The sequence below is a fragment of the Lagopus muta genome, chromosome 5 (assembly GCF_023343835.1).
Source record: "Lagopus muta isolate bLagMut1 chromosome 5, bLagMut1 primary, whole genome shotgun sequence".
NCBI classification, from domain to species: domain Eukaryota; kingdom Metazoa; phylum Chordata; class Aves; order Galliformes; family Phasianidae; genus Lagopus; species Lagopus muta.
The window spans coordinates 27,399,091-27,418,347 of NC_064437.1; the positions used below are offsets into that span (position 1 = coordinate 27,399,091).

The 19,257-nt window shown below is 35.2% G+C and overlaps 1 protein-coding gene across 4 annotated transcripts in view; it reads left to right on the forward strand.

Annotated features, from left to right (window-relative positions):
* The window catches only part of BRINP3 (BMP/retinoic acid inducible neural specific 3), a 200,619-nt gene that overhangs the window by 143,497 nt on the left and 37,865 nt on the right, over positions 1-19,257 (forward strand). For all 4 annotated transcript variants that reach the window (XM_048946377.1, XM_048946380.1, XM_048946378.1 and 1 more), the window contains one exon: positions 3,173-3,409. In XM_048946377.1, the coding sequence (XP_048802334.1) occupies positions 3,173-3,409 (237 nt within the window). The remainder of the gene's footprint in view (positions 1-3,172; positions 3,410-19,257) is intronic.

Consider the following 19,257-nt stretch of genomic DNA (forward strand, 5'->3'; position numbering starts at 1 on the left):
ACTGCTACAACTATTTCATGCTTATCATATAGAAATTGAACAAGACAGGGCTGCTTATTTGGGCTTTCTTTTTCTATCAGAATTCTAAGTTTTTTTCAAAAATACATTTGCACATTGAGGAAGTATACTACGGTAGCAGGAGTTTTACACGTTTTGATATAAGGCAGAGAAAGGCACAAACAGACCAGCTTTTAATAATATTGTCATGCATCTATAATATGGCTTTCTACCTGGAAAGATTATAAAATTACTGTTACAGATATATTTTTATTTACCTATTATTTAGGAATAAATCTCTATGACATTGTTCAAGTGCTTGTGTAAGACAAACGTATCTCACAAACTACCAATATGCTGAGAAATAAGCTTCACTTTTTCCAGAGAGATTCTATTTGCTTTGGAGTAATCACAACTGACAAATCAAAATTTACAGTGTACTTCACTGGTTGGTTCATGGTTTGTTGTTTTTTTTTTGTTTTTGTTTTGTTTCATTTTTTTCCTATCAGTTGATTGTTATAGCCAAAGAACTAATAGTTACAGGTAACTAACGAAGTTTCTATATAAAATTACAAATTCCCATCATTGAAATCATGTAAAGAATGGTCAATTGTTTTCAGATTAATAAAGTTCTGGTCAAAAATATTCTAAATTTTTTATTCTGATACCTCAGTACAACATATGTTTTTGCAAGACCTCTACATTTCATGGCATGGTAAAGTGTGAAAACGCTTTGCAAAGGGATTTGAGACACAGCAGAAGAATTTTAATCAACAAACATCCTTCCCTTCTCTATGCTAAACCTTTCGTAGAAATGAATTCTTTGAATGAATGAATTCTTTTTCTCAGGATTTTATATACTTACCCAGAATATCCAGCAGACTGTCTCATAGTAATTTGAAATCCCTTAGGAGAGGAGGCATCTATTTGAAAACATCTGCTTTTAGCTGGTTCTGATGCATGCTGAAGTCAGAGAACTTTCTGTAGGTGATTGATCAGGTCCCATCCTGCAGGGTCTACTTGAGGTACTGGCAGATAAAATAGGAGTAAACCACTTTATAAATCCATACACTCAAAAAATCAATAGCAAAACTGTTCTTTATTTGATTTTGCACAAAATGACATAGTTTCACTTCATATGGAATCATTGTACACATTTTTCTAAAACACTTGGTAAAAAGGCTGTTGTATGTCAATGTTTAGAAATGAAATACATGGCTAATTTTATTTTCCTAAAATTCCTTCTAGCTCAATTTACCAATTCTTCTTAGCCTGGGTCTACAGAAGCATGGAGAAGTAACTAGAGTAATTTGAACATATGTGTATTTCAGGTGTATCTACTTGTGTCAAAGCCAACATGGAAAATAAGTCCAATGTTTAACTCCAGATCTTTTTTCTGCTTGTACAGCTTTCTTTCTTCCACTGTTGCTGTCTTCAAATCAGATTTCCCTTTAACACTCTCAAAATTTATGTTAGCTTCTAGTATAAGGACTGTGATTTATCTGCAGGTTTCCATAGTGAAAACTTCTTACAGCTGAGGCTCTTCATTCAGTCTCCTGTCAGGGAGAAGTTGATGTAATCCACTATTTCTGCTTTTGACAATCCCCCCACAAAGAAATACACTAGTATATGATCTGAGGAATACAGGTTAGTGGCTATTGGAATGAATGTTCCACACTAAGACAGAAGTGTAAGATAAATAATGGGTGCTCCAAAAGTAATGCCTCATGTATTATTATGTTGGTCCACAGTGTCAGAGGCTAATGTTGGTAGTATAGCAGTAGAGGCTGAACCTTTCCACCAACATTGTGTTATATTTTGTGGCTGTGAAACAGGTGGTAGCAGAGGAGTCTGACAGGGGTCAGACATGGAAATGCATAGGAAGTACAAGTGTAGAACTGAATTTCTCATGCAGAAAAAATGGCATCTGTTGACTTTTACTGATGTTTGCTGAGTGTTGATGGAGACCAAACGGTGAATGTGAGCACAATGAGGGGTGGGTGTTGTGGTTCAGCAATGGTGACAGCAATGTGAAAGATCAGCCATGCTCTGAGCAGTAGAGCGCAGCTGTCACATCACAAAATGGAGAGCATCTCAATCAACTCATCTGCATAACTTGGTGAATTCTGTCCAAAACACTTTGTACAAAGGTGAAGATTGGTTTCAGTACATTGGAAACCATGGTGCAGCATTGAAATATCACAAAGTTTGCACCAGTTGGGTCCCAGAACAGAAGGAATGCCGTATGCAAGTTTGTCGGGATTTATTGAACCAATATGAGGCAGAAGGTGACATATTCCTCAATTGCATCATTAGCAGCGATGAGACCTGGTATCACCATTATTAGCTGAAGTTAAAATGGCACTTCATGGAGTGGTACATGTGAATTCCCCATTCAATTAAAAGTTCAAGACACAGCTCTCAGTGGGAATTGATGTGCACTGTCTTTTGAGATAGGAAAATGATCATTCTGGATTCATCAGAACCCAGGGAAATCATTAACTCCGACTGCTACATTCTGACACTGACTAAGCTGAAAGCTGATACTTCGAAGGTGAGGCCAGAGAGAAAGACTTCCTTTCTCTTGCAACATGATACATGCAGGCCTTGTTTGAAGACTGGAGCACACTGCCAATCTTGTCTGGAATGTCCAACCACACCCACTGTATAGTCTGAATTTCATGCCTTCTTAATTCTGTCTGTTCAGGCTAATGCAAGGTAGGCTGCCTGGGCAACTGGTAGCAGCTGTGAAACAGTGAATCACGTCCACTAGTACAGATGCTACATTTTTTGTGAATGTAGCATGCAGGCTCTTGTCATTGCTGGTGAAAATGAATTGCTAATGGTGATGACTGCTCAAAAAGTGTTTCGTAGCTGAGAATTTGCTCTATCAAATAGTGTTATTGTGCTTTTTGTAGCTGTTGTAGTTTCCATGGAAATAAAGGAGGCATTACTTTCAGAGCAACTTATGTATATATTAAATTAATTCTTAGACAAGTAAATTCATGACATAGTGCAAATGCCAGAAAGACATGTAAATTTTCCTGTATTTTTTCTTTTTGTAATTTATTTAACTTAATTTTATTTTTTAACCATCTTATATAGCTATGGGAATCTGCTTGGCTTGAGTACTCTTTTGAGTTTAATAACATAATACTTATTCTATTTCCTTAAGGTCTTCAGGTCATCCTGCCTGAGTACCTGCAAGAACATTTTGTCCAGGCAGCTCTGAGCTATATTGCCTGCAATTCAGAGGGAGAGTTCATCTGCAAGGACAATGATTGCTGGTGTCAGTGTGGTCCCAAATTCCCCCAGTGCAATTGTCCCTACATGGACATTCAAGCCATGGAAGAGAACCTGGTCCGCATAAGTGAAACTTGGAATGCATATAACAGTGAATTTGAAGAATCTGGTGAGATGTTCTATAAGATTTTTGTCTGTTTGACTGTATCTTATAAAACCTATTTATACAACAGACTGCATCTGAAGTCTCCAGAATGGTTAATAGATATAAAGCTAAACATATACTTAAATACATCCCGGACATCAGTCTTAATTATTAAAACATTCTGATAAGAATTGTTATCCTCACCTCATGATGACCCATCTGGGTAAGTACATCAGAGTCTAAGCAGGCTGTGCTTAAAATTCATGTGGTTTACTTTGTGGAATCCAGGGCTATGAGGATTCGCTCCCTTTTGGAGAGAGAATTCTACTATAGGAGTCAAAAAGCAGGACAAACCAGAAACAAAGTCAGGCTGCATATTGTTTGAAAAGGTATTCTGAATTTTTAGCTTGTCATGCAGCTGAAGCAACTACTTCATTTCACATCCATTCCTCTGTTCTGGGTCAGTGTTTCTGTTGTACTTCCTTTTCATCCCATCCCTCCAGAGATGCTGTGAACCTGATATGTTGGGCACAGCCTGCTCTTGATTTACCAACGAGTTAATAGCTCAACCCACTGTAGTTGGTAACTTGTTTCTTTATATGATTTCTGCTTCAACTGGGCCTATCCATGTTGCCTGTACAGCACTCCTGTACCACATCAGTTTTCTCTAAACCACTGTGATTTGTTTCACGCATCATTTCACCTGTCCTGATCATCAGAACTTTCTGTTCCATAGGGATCCTCAGGTAAAATCAGCTTCTGAACAACTGTTTTCATTCAGTAATATCAGTAACAGCTGTCTAACCAGATGGTGGGAAAAGTAAGGAGAGCTCAGCAGACATTGGAAAAACAGTGAAGAAAAAAGAGAGATGAGTGAGAAAAAGTACAGAAAAAGCAGAAAATGCTATTTAAATTAAGTTGTATGGAAAATAGAGAATGAGTAAATGATAGAGAGGGGGAAATGACCTCTCTGATCATGAGAAGAATACAGGTGAAATATCCGTGCAATACTTAACTGTGAACAATACATTATCAGTGTACATGCATTTATTTACATTTGTAGTGCTGTTAGAGATTAATTTCTTAATTCAAGAATTTCAGAAGTCCCTATATCTGTTAAGTTTTACAGTTACTTTAACTTCTATTGAAAGTGCTTTTGAAGATCTCAGGTCCTTTTCCAACTCTCAGTCTTACTCTTATATGACAATATGAAGATACCAGAATTTTATCCTGGGACAATATTTCTGCTTGGAGGATCACACATTTCGCTGATTATAAAAGAATTAAATTATATTTCACTTCTGTGAATATTAACCCAATATTTTTTTAATGACTATTCTAACACCTTCATGAGTGTATGGAGTAATGCTATCATTTACTGCTTTGCAAACTGAGAGGGAAGTGTTTTCTAGGAATTAGAGTCAGAGTAAGTATGTGCAGAGTAATCCAGTGCACTAACTACCGGCCCACATAACCTACTACAAAGTGCTGTGAAATGAATGACCTCCATGCACTGAATCTTATGACCTCCAGATTGACAAAAAGTTAAACACACAAGTGTATTCATTTTCTAATCATCCTGCCATCCTAATCCTTCCTTATTTTAAATACAGAAAAATAGTTATTTGAATATAGAGAAAAAATTTGTCCCCATATAAAAAGCTATAAAACTTACTGAGTTCACTTGTGATCTTGCACATTATCTGTCCACAGAATTTAGCCTGAAGAGGAAGTAAATGTTCCATTTAAAATTGCTTATTTATAGTCAGTGTTATCTTTCCTTCCGTCTGTTCAAGATAAAACAACAATAGGAACAGATTTTTAGAAGTGAGAAATGGTAGCTTTTTAATACCTAAATCCCATTTAAAATTAAGACATGGCTACATTTAATCTGTTTGAAACTCTCCACTTGAACTGAAGGAAGGAAGGAAGGAAGGAAGGAAGGAAGGAAGGAAGGAAGGAAGGAAGGAAGGAAGGAAGGAAGGAAGGAAGGAAGGAAGGAAGGAAGGAAGGAAGGAAGGAAGGAAGGAAGGAAGGAAGGAAGGAAGGAAGGAAGGAAGGAAGAGGGAACAAAAACACAAAATCAATTTTTCTAGGGCTTACTGCTCTCTTCCAAATAGTACATTGCTGTTTAAATTAGGAGATACAAAAGGAAATTGTGTCTAGATAGTTAAAAGTACTTAAAAAATCCTATACACTACAGTTACAACTGAACAAAGGTAACAGTTTGATATGACTTGTCTATGTATACATAAGATTAATTCAAAATTGGTTGATATGAAAGCATTATATGAAAGATTATTACATTAAAGGTTTCTTCCTGTTTTTCTTATATATTGACTGATCTACAGGATGGGTTTGCTAGTAATGATTACAAACAGTAGAGATTAGATAACCAAACAGTTCCTGTTCAGGATTGGTCATTGTTACATGCAGATTTGCAGATTTTATTTCTTTTATTATTTCTTCTGGGATCTTTTAACAACTGAAACTTTGTTTTAGAGACCATAAAGCATTATGTTAGGTATCTTACAATAAAATTTGCTGGCTTTTTCACGTTTCTACTTGTCCTCCAGAAATACATACTTGGTCACTATTACCTCAGCAAGTTTCATATAATTTTGTAATATCGAGGTATGCTTTAAGTATTTTCAAGGAAATGACAAGAGCTACTTTAAACTGTTTACTCTGAGCCATCTGCTTATTCCTTATTGTATCTTCTGGCCTTCAGACTTAGGTACCACCTTTTCAAGATAAGCAGCTGTTTTCTTACTGAAAGTTTATCCTAAAACTGTTCAACATTTATTAACAGATTTCATTAGTTTTTCAAGGCTTTTGGCTGAATTAATGTGTTAACAAAGTACTTCGGAAACATTATTCCAAGAATCTGTGTTCTTACACCATATCATCTCACACGACCATAAAAATATCACCTCTAATGGAACCAGAGTTTCTTTTATCTTCTATCTGCATGAAAGCAACTTTTCACGGGATCTGGTAGACTAAAAGGACATCTAGATAATCTCTGCTTGACCTCTTATCAGATATCAGTTTCAGTGAGATTCCAGAACATCAAGCCCAGTTACGTTAGTCAGGTTGAAGTACTGCAATCCTCACTTATGCCTGAAACCCCATTGCCCACCTCCTAATCCCTTTTCAATGTTGAAATTGCTTTTTTTTTTTTTTTTTTTGCTTTTTTTTTTTTTTTTTTCTTAGCCACTTGTCCTGTATCTATATCTGTTTTACTCTTTGTATCAGAAGCATGTACGTGCCTAACTTCCTCTTCTACTCCACTTTCTCGGTAAATGTATCTTTCTCATTCAGGAAGAAAGTTTGACCCAAGCACTCAAATCCTAATTAGTTTCAAATGATAAAAAGTGTCAAAAGATTCCTTAGGGATTCTTCAGAATTAGAGAATTTCTTGAAGTATGTAGGATAAGATAAGGCTTAAACACTTCTGATTTCACTGGTGGTGGTGAATCCATCAGTGAACTTGTTCGCTTGCACACTGCTGGTTTTGGAAGTTTTGGGGACTCTTTTGGCAAGGCTTAGCAATGTAAAAAAGCAAATTCTAACACACAACTCTGTCAACCTCTAACTATCAACTAAGCATTTTATAGAAATTGTGTCCCACTGCTCTAAATTGCCTGGAAGCATGGATACCTATGCACAGGGTCTGGATTTTGATAGCAAGGACACGATCATGCATTGTCTGTACCAAAATCCTGGTTTGGATGGATGCTGAGTATCTTTGGAAATCTAGCCACTTCACTCAAACAATTTAAATTACAGTAATTTTATTTTAAGGTGATCTGCCAAAAGAAATTTGTAGTAGTCTAAATTCTTCTCATTCTATTTAAAATAAATTAAAAAACCAACACCATTAATATGACATGGACGATGGGAGTTGCTCAAGTCAGTTTAAACAGACCAGAAATAGAGCCATCTAGAGCCTTGAAAAACTTGGCCCACTGAACACAAAAATTCTTTATGCTACAAGCCATGTATCTTCACAGGCATAATTAAGCATCAAAAGTTATACTATAAATATTTTGGAATGTATCTTTCAACTAACCAACAACTTTAAAAAACAGACTTTTCAAAACAGGTTTTCAAAATATAGAATTTTCTCAATCACCGTTCTGACAATATATCTGCTTTATAGATAGGTTAAAAGAAATGTTTCGTTATCACAGAAAGTAAAATTATAATCACAGTCAAGAGAAAATGATGTTAACTTTCAAACTAATATATGCTGAAAATATTTTTTCATTATTTGTAACTTCTCCATCACTGCTTTGCTTTCAGAGTACTCACTGATCTAAATTTATTTTGCATGCTGTTTCTTCTTAAGTTGTGGTTTCACTGGATTTGGACTTCATACCCAGTGTGCATCCTAATTCCAAATTAACATATGAATGTCTTGCTATTGAGCATTACTTAACCTTTACATGTACTTATTTAATACAGTCTGAAAAATAAATCCACATTTTCCACCTATAAATTAAATCTAAATCCTTAGTTAATGTATAGCACTACCTTCAAAGTTATCAAAGTGTTTTTGGTTTTTTTTTCATCAGTAAAGATTACTTTTGAGACTTTACACTCCTGTTTCCTCAGTTTTAATGAAAGTTTTCCTTTTATTTGAATTAATGACATTCTCCACATCCCTTATATAATATAATTGGATTTAAATAGTTTAATAAAGTGCATTCTAATAGAAGGGGTGATAAGCTTATTACTGAATTAAGAGTCAGTAACACTGCAGAAGAAGAAGTTCAGACGTCTCATTCTTTTTTGGGGGAGCATTTTCATCTAATCTAATTACTTTAATATAAAATCTACACAAAATAATAGGATACATCATCTGCACCATGTTCTGCCATGAATTATCCATTTAAAAGTGTCATTGATTTTTTATCTCCACCTTCAAAATTGCAAAATATCATAGGAACCATTGTCATATCATATCATAGCAACCACTGTAGTTTGATGCAATACTTTCAGAACTGTCTTTCTTCTCATTCTGATAATTTTTTTTTTCCATAAGAAATCTAAACCTACTGTAAATGTTAACTTTAAAAAAGGAAAGGCTCTTTCCTTTTTTTTCCCCACAGGTCTGCAAATCTAATTTTACAAAACTCATCACCACAGAGCCAATAAATTATGTTTGAGAAAGTGAAGAGTTAGTCTCACTCTGATCTTAACCTAGAATTTAGTTAATTGAAAATCTATGCAAACTTGATCAACGTTTTTACAGTATACTACTAAAAGAGAGAATTTGAATTCATTCATTCACTACCTTTCAATTTATGCATTGCATTTGAGATTGATGGTAGTCTTGCTCTATAGGCATCTGAGTCATTAGAGGTAAAACTTCTTAAGACTTTGACTGGCCATTTGTGGCTGTGCTGCACCTCTTTACAATATAGCACTGTGTGCTGACTCCAGGCTTTGAAATTGTTCTACCACTTCTTGGGAAGAACAGAAGATGGAGTGAAGGTGATTTTCAACACGGAGCCTGTGAGGAATTGTAAAATACTGTCATATGGTAAAATCAAGACAGAATTTACAGTTTGCATTGGTGTGGAAGTGCAGATGCTTAGAGAAGTCAGTTCACATTCAGTTATCTGTAAGAATTTTCCACTGATTTGCCACATTATTTTTACTTTATGATTGCTAACAATGTCTGGTACTATGTGTGAAAATCACACCGTTAAATACACCCATAGCAAATAATCATAACTGATCTCAAAATGTACACAGATATCTTACTGTTTCTCAAGGAAGAGAATTTCAGTCATTATTCTTGGACAGAGATACTCTTAGATGTCATATACCTTTTATACCTATGTCATATTCCTTTTCAGTTTTTTACTTCCAGTCTTTTTGAATAAAAATGTGAAAAATAGGTGAGGTAGCCAGAGTCATCAAAGTTAGTTAATGTGCTAAAAAAATATATGTATATATATTGGAATAAAACAGACTGTTTAAACAGTCTGAAATAAACAGCCAGTTAAACAAAATATGAAGATAAATCTGAGCACGTAGTGTTGAAGATGGAAATCTTAGACATCTGGTTGACAGAATGCATAATGATGAGAGCCAATAACAAATCCAAATCTTCACGAAAATATAGGTAAATCCCACTATAAAAGCAAAGTAAATCTTGAGAAAATAAGTTTGCATTTCCTTTTCTTTTCTTTCCATTTTTTTTTTTTTCATAAAATGTTGTCAGCAGAAATCGTGAAATCATCTTTATTTTGAAATATACTAACATCTGCCAGTAGTGCATTAAGGAATACAACCAGTTTCAGTAATGTTCACTCTTTCATTTTCTCTCCACTGACAACCACTTTAATTTTGATTGTAGCGTGTCAGATTCTTTCTGATGGATGATTCTAGAAAGTGTGAATCTAGACTGATGTTTAGCAATCTCCTTATTTAGTCAGAAAATTCTAATATAATTTTGTTTGCCATCCCAGTAAGCCACTGTTTTTTGCTATTCTTGTAGCACCAGTTTGTACTAAAACCACTTTAGAAAAATGGATATTCTGGGGCTCCTTTTTGCTATCTTCAAATCAAAGTAATCTAGCTGGCAAGTAAGAAAAGTAATTTTTCTCGGCTGTCAAGCCTGCAGTTTTTACTATATTGTGTATAGTTCAGCCTGGTTTCTGGCTATCTCTCTTATTACCAGTTCTAATAGCAGTCCTAAGATCCAAACAAAGCCCACAATAACTCATGTGGAAACTACCATGATGATGCTTAAAGTTTGTTACAGACTACATATTAATCATTACGTAAATTCGCCATGGTGGTAAATTCATCGTGGCTTACCATAATTGCTCTTTCAATCAAAAAAAAAAAAAAAAAAAAAAAAAATAATTACAAAAGAGAGAGAGAATCTGTGTTCTAAGATAAACATTTTAAAGCATAATTGAGGAGCTAAGTGTCTGTTTCACAGTTGTTCCAAATTACTAAATATGAGCACAAGGGATGAAGATAAATTTAAGTTTTATTTAGGTATGTAATGTCAACCATAGAGGATGCTATATATACATTCTGATCAGAAGAAACTTCTTGCTTTTATAACAGAAGAAAACTTCCAAGACTAGCTTTCAGGCTCTGTGTTGAGATTCCAGTTCATAAAGAATATTTTGAGCTGTGTAGGTTTGATTTTACATTGCAGACAGACAGTAAATTTAGAATCTTTCACTGCTATTTGAAGACTATTTGCATTCAAAGTTCTCTCTTCCTGTGGTCTGGCGATCTGGCGATACATTACTGCCTTTCCAGTTTCTGTATTTTAGATAATATGCACGTAGAATAAGCTACAAAAATTAAACCTGAAAATAAAACTGAATGCTGAATGGTTTCTTCTGTTTACAAAAGCAACAGATTTAATCTTACACACTCAGAAACCTCTTTTTTTTTTTTTTTTTTTTTTGAATCAGAAAAGAGTATGTATCTATCAAGTGGACCTTGTAATTTTGTTTTTCAAGGCACATACAAGGTGTAATTGCACAGATCATGCGAGTAACATAGTATGCCTCTATGTTGACAAGAATAGACCAGCAGTGATACAAAGCGAGTCTCATGTGAAATCTTAATTGAAAGATTCCTTGAGAAATGTCTGAAAAATCTCACTGGCAGGTGAAGGTGTTTTTTAATCACTGAGAATAAAGACTTCAATCAATATGGTTCAAATTATTTACCCCAGAGCAGTAGAGCAGTGTTTTTTGTGGTTTTTTTTTTTTGAAATGGTGTTCATAGCTTCGGGCTCAAGGCCAAGAAAATTTAGCCTCCTGAGTTCTTAACATAATTATTGTTTTCTCTATTATCTAGCAAAGGTGTTAATTTGCTTCCCAGTAATTAACTTCCCTATGTGATTGTCAGGAAGTTTAATCGATAGTATGAACAGATAGACCAAGCTGTCGTTCCTTCTGTGACCAATACTCGTCACCTCACCCCTGTGGAGGTGTCACTGTTTTAATAAAATGAACAGATGTGATGTGCAGAATTTCTTCAGAGAGCTAGTATCTAAATTGTTCCTCTTTGATTCCAAACATGAAGGTGCAGCCAATCAAATCCTGGCAATATAATAGCCTCAGGATCAAACCTAAGAGCATTATATGCCTCCTGCTAAAGCAACACCTGACAAATCAATTTATTAAAGATTCACACTGCACTGAATTCTCAGACACTTTAAACACTGTGATGATATTATAATAAAAGGAGGAGCAGAAGGCTTGATCTAATATAATTCTACTTATGTCCATTATGTACCGGACATAATGCAGTTCTCTTCAGAGCTGGTGACAGACTCATTCCTGGTGGAATTCCAATCTGCCTTGGCAGCTTTGGACTTTCTTTATTAAGAAGGATGTAACTCAACGGTCTCGCTTTTCTTCCAGAGCAATGTCGTCTGTTCTGACTCGTGGATTCTTAAATCTTCTCTTGTAAAATCTTGACACTGCTTATTTACTTCAGTGTGCTTTACAATCATATTTTGTTTCATTTATTTCTTTTCTTAAACTATTCCTCTCTGACATATTTAGTCTATTTGCTTTATTCAGTTTTTAAACTGTAGGAGTTATCAGTAAGACCAAGAACAATAAAATTAGCTTTTGAGCTGGTAGAGATTGTGCCTAAATCTACACGTGAGAATTATATTCTATACATTATATGCATTTACAGTGCTACAGAATTATAACAATAGTAGCACTAGATCGAAAGTGGAATGCCTGCACTTCAGAAATATTTGTGTAACAGAATAAATCAGATCAGAATGTTCATATAAATTCCAAAATAATCCATCATTCAAAATGGATAAATTCATTGAGAATTTTTTCTTGATTGCTTGCAATTAATTCCAAAGAATGCCAAGCTGAAGGACAGTGATACAAACTTTTGAAAGGAGTTAAGATTCAGAATCACCCCTGAAAGAATAAGTAACAGGGTGAAGGAAATGACCTCGGAATTTACAGAGACAGCTATTAGAGTCTAGTTTGTTCATTTCTGAAAAGGTTTCATTTGGATTGGGAATAAGAAACAACTCACATATTGTTACAAGAAATCAGCATTCCTTCTGTTTATTCTGTTCATGCTGCCATGTTTAACTCCACATGATTTTCTCTTTTATTTATGCACCAAGATGAGACTGTGGAAGGAGTATCTGGGCTTTCCTTTTTCCTAAGAAATCACATACTAGCAAAGGATCAGAGGATCTCTGCTCAGCAATCCCACCTTCAGCTGCATTGATATTTTGCCCAGTTCTTTCCTCCTTGAAAAGTCTACAGTTTAGAGGAACTGCGGCAGTTCCTCTGAAGATGGCCTTGCTGCACTCCTCACTTCAAATAAATAAACAAATAAATATAGCCTACAGGGAAAAAAGGGAAAAAGAAAGAGAAACAGGAACGGAAACAGAAAGGAAGAAGAAAGAAGGAAATGGAAAAACTTAGCCCACTATAAGAATCATAGAAATTTGCTTTCCTCGGCACTTGCAAAGCAGTTAGATCACACCTGTTCAAACTGCCTCTCCAGTATTAAATGCTGAGCTCCCCTCCTCCTTTATATACAATTTATATTTACAGAGAGTATCTTTTCTTCTCCTTGTCCTTCAGAAAGTTCGAAGGAGAGTTTATTTGCTTTGGAGATGTGCTTTAATTATGGGGAGTGCAGAATGAATTATCCTAGATGGAAAAAAATATACGTATAAGAAAGAAAAAGAATTAAAGTTCACTTTTATTATATTTTCTATGAAGATATAAGGTGATTTTAAGCTGCAATTTTAGGTTTCCTTCAACTCTATTATTTTCAAAGATAGATTTCTTGAAATACAGCTCTTAGTGCTTTGTTTTCTCATCTTATGAGTCATGGTGGTCTATTTTAAAAAGCGTATATCTTTTATAAATCTCTTTAATAATATCTACACAATACTGAGGTAGCATTTCTTTGAACAGCAACCACATCCAGCAGTTTGAACTGTAGACCCTATTGCTTTTTATTCTTTCAAACTACCAGATTTGTGGTTTGAGGTTTCAATTTACAGCTGACACTGGTATTTGACTTGCTGCAATATTTTATGCCCTGGTTACAATTAAAAGCATTATTATGGGAAAGTAATGATATTACCATGGTCATATTGTTAGAGTCAATTTTTTTTTCACATATGTTCCTGTTTTATAAAAAAATGTGATGGACTGTTGGGACTTATGAGATTGTTCCTGTGAGATAAGTCTTGCTTCTCACACTAATTGCAGTTATAATTATGGACTCCAAGCAGGATGTAGTTGCCTGAACTATGAGAAAATGTAAGATTATTATTTGTATTACATGGCAACAATTAAATTTGGAGCCTACTGGGCCAAGTATTGCCCTATAAAGAAATAATAAGAGACAGGCTCTTCTCTAAAGAGCTGACAATCTGAACAGAAAAGACAGTTGTGATACAGTGAAGGTGAAGAGTTATCTACAAAATGTTAGAGAATATTGAGGAGAAATTGCTAAAGTTCATTTGGCTCAGCTTGGATTGTTATCTCTTGTTACTCATTCATGTGAGCACCAACAATACTGCCACAAGTGACCTGGAGATATCACAAGGGGCTACATGGCTGTGGAGGGTGAGGATGGGCCCTTCCTCATCCTTCTGAGTTTGCACAGAAATGTGTAATGCAGGGTTACTGTATAATAATTTTTTAAAAAAGGAGAAACATAATCCAGCAGCATGTCTACCCCAGCGCACTCAACACATGAAGTAAATAAAATAAATCTGAACTACGCACGAGGTCACAGAGATAAAACATTTAGAATAGCAGAGATAGGGAGGGACAGCTTCCCTCACTGCAGCGTTGTGAATCCACTGCTCCTATTGTTATGGTCCAAGAAGATAAATGGCTTCCCAAAGTAGCAGTGGTCTTTTACAAGTAGCTATCATCATAAATCAGAGCTACACAGAGCATGAATTAACTTGAGCAGATTTGTATGAATCGCTCTCATTTGAACTGGTGTGTAAGACTAGATGCACCATCACAAGCATTTGTAAAGGACTAGTAAATTTTTGACAATTTGCCATAAACTTATTATCACGTTTTGTTAGTTGAAAAGTGTAACAGCTTTTGGTTATGAAGTATTATACAATTTAAGACTGTGATGGCAGAATTTTAATACCTTTAGTACAAATTAAGCTCTATAGAAAAAGAAGATACATATAAATGACAACTGCATAGATTTTACAGACAAGGCTTAAGTGTTGGAAATGCTGTCAATCAAGGTAATGAACACACAACATTTTATCCACTATAAAGATTGTCAAAGACTTTTTTATTGTTGTTCTTGGATAAATAAGGAAGAAAATGTATCATTAAAGTGTCATTTAGAGAAATGATAAAATAGCCCATTTCAATAGCTATCTAGTGGTAAATTTTGACATAATGATATGATATACAAAGTGGTTTTCTCCTACTGATAGTCTTTTCCTGGGCTTTGATAAATGGAAAAAAATGCTACAGTCTGAATTCTTATCCATAAGCCCATCTCAAATAGTATGCCACTGAATAAGGAACTCTTAAACTGGCCAGGCAAAACAATTTTTCAGGTATTTTCAGATTCCTTTTGCTCAATAATATATATATATATATTTTGCACATTTGAACGCTTATTCAGAAGAAAAAATAAAAGACAATTTAAGATTGAATTAGACTGTACAATCAACAATTAAACAAGAATATATATTTCCTGAAACTTTATGTTGTAATTTGACTGGAAGGCCACCTGGCAGCAACGGACCTGGGAATATGTTTTGAATATGAGTCATCAGTGTGCTCAAGCGGTCAAGAATGCCAACACCATCCTATCCTACATCAGAAATAGTGTGACCAGCAGGACTAAGGAGGTGAACATCCCTCTGTATCTGGCACTGGTGAGGCCTCACCTCAAATGCTGTGTTCTGTTTTGAGCCCCTCTTTAGAAGACAGACATCGAAGGCCTGGAGTGCGTCCAGAGAAGGACAATTAAGTTTTGAAGGGTTTGGAGCACAAGTCCAATGGGGAGCTGCTGAGAGTACAGGGATTATTTAGAGTAGTGAAATAGAAGCTCAGAGGAGATCTCATTGCTCTCTGTAATGACCTGAAATGTAGCAAGGCAGGGGTCATTCTCATCTCCCAACCAACAGGCAATAGGACAAGAGGAAATGTACTCCACCAGAGGAGGAGCACAGCAAGGCATGCTGCACAAGGAGCCTTTCTGAACCAGGGAGATGCCGGGGTAGTAAGGAGGCCCACAAGCAGATATCCATAAGAAGTTGGAATGAGCAATAGTTTTGCACCCTCCTATGAGTGTTATGCTCATAGCAGAAGCGAAGATCGTTCCCAGACTTTACGCAGAGTGTGCCTTGGGCTGTGAGGAGAAAATTGCTGTGTTTCTAATCCCATATAGACTAGAGAGAATCACTTTTGTACTGATAGGGTAAGCAGTAGCTCTTATTTAAAAGAAAAAAATTAGGAACAATAATTGGATTTGTTCCATTTATGCAACAGAAGAAAGGGAGAAGAAAGTGCGTTGATATTATGTGACATGTTATGCAAGCTTTGCACTGCACAGTCAGATGTTTGCTTATGCTACCATTATTAACCCAGTGCTTTGGATTCCCCAGCTGGGAAAACTACACTGACTTCCAAGATGCTTCCAAAGATCCTCCAAAAAGGATCTTAAGAAACACACCTGCACAGAAAATTTTGATATTCTGGAAGAGTTCCAAAAAACCACTTGGCTTCAGATGAAGCAAAAACTGAAGCGTGCTATGGTCTTGTATGCATGAATGGTCTTGTATAGCTTTTATAATTCAAAATATCAGGGATATGCAAAACATTTAGAGCAAAAGACTCAAGGGTCCTGCTCTCCTCCAACACAGAGAGCAGGCACCTTTTTTTTTCCTTGTTACAGGGAATTGTCAGATCTTTTGATGAGACTCACTGCATTTTTCTGGTCTCTGCTGGCTCTGTCTGCAGAGTACTTATCTGTGTATTCAGCATTGTGCCCTGCTCCTATACTGAATAACACTGAGAATCCAAGTTACAAGCTAAGTAGTTCTAGGTATTTATTACAGCCTAAATGTGTCTGATATGCATCTGACTCTAGCAGTAATGTTTACTTCCATTGTGATACTTTACATTTATTCTTTGCTGCTGAAATATGGTATGCCATTTCAATCTACTCACTACTAACACATGGAAGATAAAGCTTGCAGAAGGGGAAGGTGAAAAGTAAATGTGACCATCTATAAATGGAAAGTTATGTTAACTTGTTTGATCAATCACTGTATATTATATTTTTCTCAGTATTTGAAGTGAGTAGTAAGAAAAATTGTATTACATATGCACTTGAAAAAATAAATTAGAAAGTACTGAAATCTTATCATATGTTGTATCAAGTATCATGTTTTAATATCATCACTTTGTATGTCTCCCAGCACTATACTACTAGCTGTTAATCTTCACGAATGGCTGGTATAATGTGTTGATTAGAGTGTAATAGTTTAATCATCTCTCAGTGGTAGGAGTTCATGTTGTAGTTTCACAGATCATGAAATGTGTCTGTTTAAGATATGAGCACATTATCTTTCCTTTCTTTTTTTTCCTTCTTTTTATTTTTTTCAGAAGGCACTATGTAACCATGCTCATTTTATCTCTGTCTCTCTTTTACCTGCAGTGTGGTGCTCATTAGCATGATCATTCAAGGCACAGGGATAGTCAAGGATGATGTTTATTACAGGGAAAAAAAGAGCACTTTCCTATTGGAAATGCATTTGCATTGCAAGTTAAAGACTGTAAACCCTCCTTATCATGTCTAAACACTGCATCTGATTAGTTGTTAGCTGTAAAGCTTGCAAAGGACAACAAATTGACAATGGTTCTTAAGTTATTACACAAATATGAAAATTGAAAAGGCATATTCTGAGTACATTCTCTCCTCTGGGATGTATATATATATTTTTTGGCATCATGAACCTGAGTTTGAGTAAATATACCAGTGTCTCTGAAGAACAGAAGAGAACGTAAAAGTTATCAATTAAAACAGGTATTTAGGAATGCAACTTTTGGATCTGATCCTTCCTGAGTGCATTAGTGCACTCTTTTGAAGTCAGCAAAGCTTGGATGATTTATACAACCTGCAGATCTGAGTTTTGCCAAAGGATGTACTTTGAAACAGTTCACTTACCTCTATTTATCTTTTCTTTTTTTTTTTTTTTTTTTTTTTTTTTAATTATTATTTTTAGCACCAGTAAATAAATTTGAAAATGCACTCTTCAGGCTTGCATGGCTTCACCAAACCTGCTTCAGACAAGTCAGACTTAATCCCTTCTCACAGTAGTTGTGCAAGCCTTGAAGGAAAAGGAAGTTTGGGATGTGCTTTGCAGGGAGATTAAGGTGTAATTTTCTCTTTGTTACTTGGGAATTGTTTTCCTAGAACTGCACCAAGAGACAAAATGCTGCTCATCTGGTATAGTAAAATTTTCAAAATACTTCTATTGAATTTAACTTTTTTTCAGAAGCAAAAACAAAAACAAAAAAAAAGCAATACCTGGGGTTAGATGCTTAGTCTTTTTGGACATGGGATAAAATTAGAGGGAAAAAAAAAACCCAAACCCACAAAGATTAAGAGTTAGGCTTCAAATACTTCATGAAATAAGCAAAAACCCTCATTTTCCTTACTTTTCTCCCAGAGATAGCAGAGGGGCAGTGGTACTGATCTCACAAAGAGAATAGCATAAGGCTAATATCCAAAGAGGAAGGCATGGCAAGAAAATGAATAACACATTGCCAAAGAGATTCCAGATGAATCATTAAAACCACTTTATTAAATATTAAATCATCCTCTTTGCCCCTTCCCTTTCATTTTGTACCTTCCAGAAGGTCTTTCAATACTATTTATCTTCCAGTGAATGGTAAACCATCACAGAATATTCTATGGCAGAAAATACCTGTTTTATTTCATCCTGACCCTGTGCCCCACTGAATATGGAGGTTGGCTGATCTAGCTCATCTAGGAAAGAAATTTCTTATTACTCTGTTAAATATATATATATATATATATCTCCTTTTTTTTTTTTTTTTTTTTTTTTTCCTATTAAAATGTTCTTCTATAGAAAAAACTAAACCAAGCAGGCATACCTCTCGATTTGATTGTAGTAGAATATTCTTTCATATTAGCAGACATTTTCCCTAATCAACCCTTTCCCAAAAGAAATCTAAACTTACAGAAATATTAAATATTATAAGCAATTTTAGTTCTAAGCAGGAGGCTGCTTCAGCCTGTTGGATCATTGCATTCACAATATACTACCCAAAAGGTGCAACTGGAAAAGTGAAAGCAATAGGATGAGTGACTTTTATGCAGTAAAAAGCAGCAGGAGGGCAGACAAAATTAAAGTACGGAAATATGGAAACAAGAAAGAATAGAATATATATATGTATGTTATATATATATATGTATATTCAAGAGTGGTATTTATTTCCTCTTCCTCTCCCCTTCACCTCATTCCCCGATGCTCCCAATTAGAGCCCTTTTTAGATGAAGTTTATTAAGATTCAAAACTTATAATTCAGCTTGTAAATTATACTGCTCATGAAAATAGACTCACTGATTAATAAGATTCTGTTAATGAGATTCAATCTATATATCCTACATGGACTAAGCTAGCAGAACAAATCAAAAAGTGAGGGATATTCACAGTATGAATTCACAGTTAATGTGTGGATTAAGAACTCTTTCTTTTGAAAGTCTAACTTATAATGGCTTATTGTAGTAAGAAGAGTAGGTTGTAGTAGGAAGAGTAGGTTTGTGACACCATATTTACTTGAATTTCCTAGTAT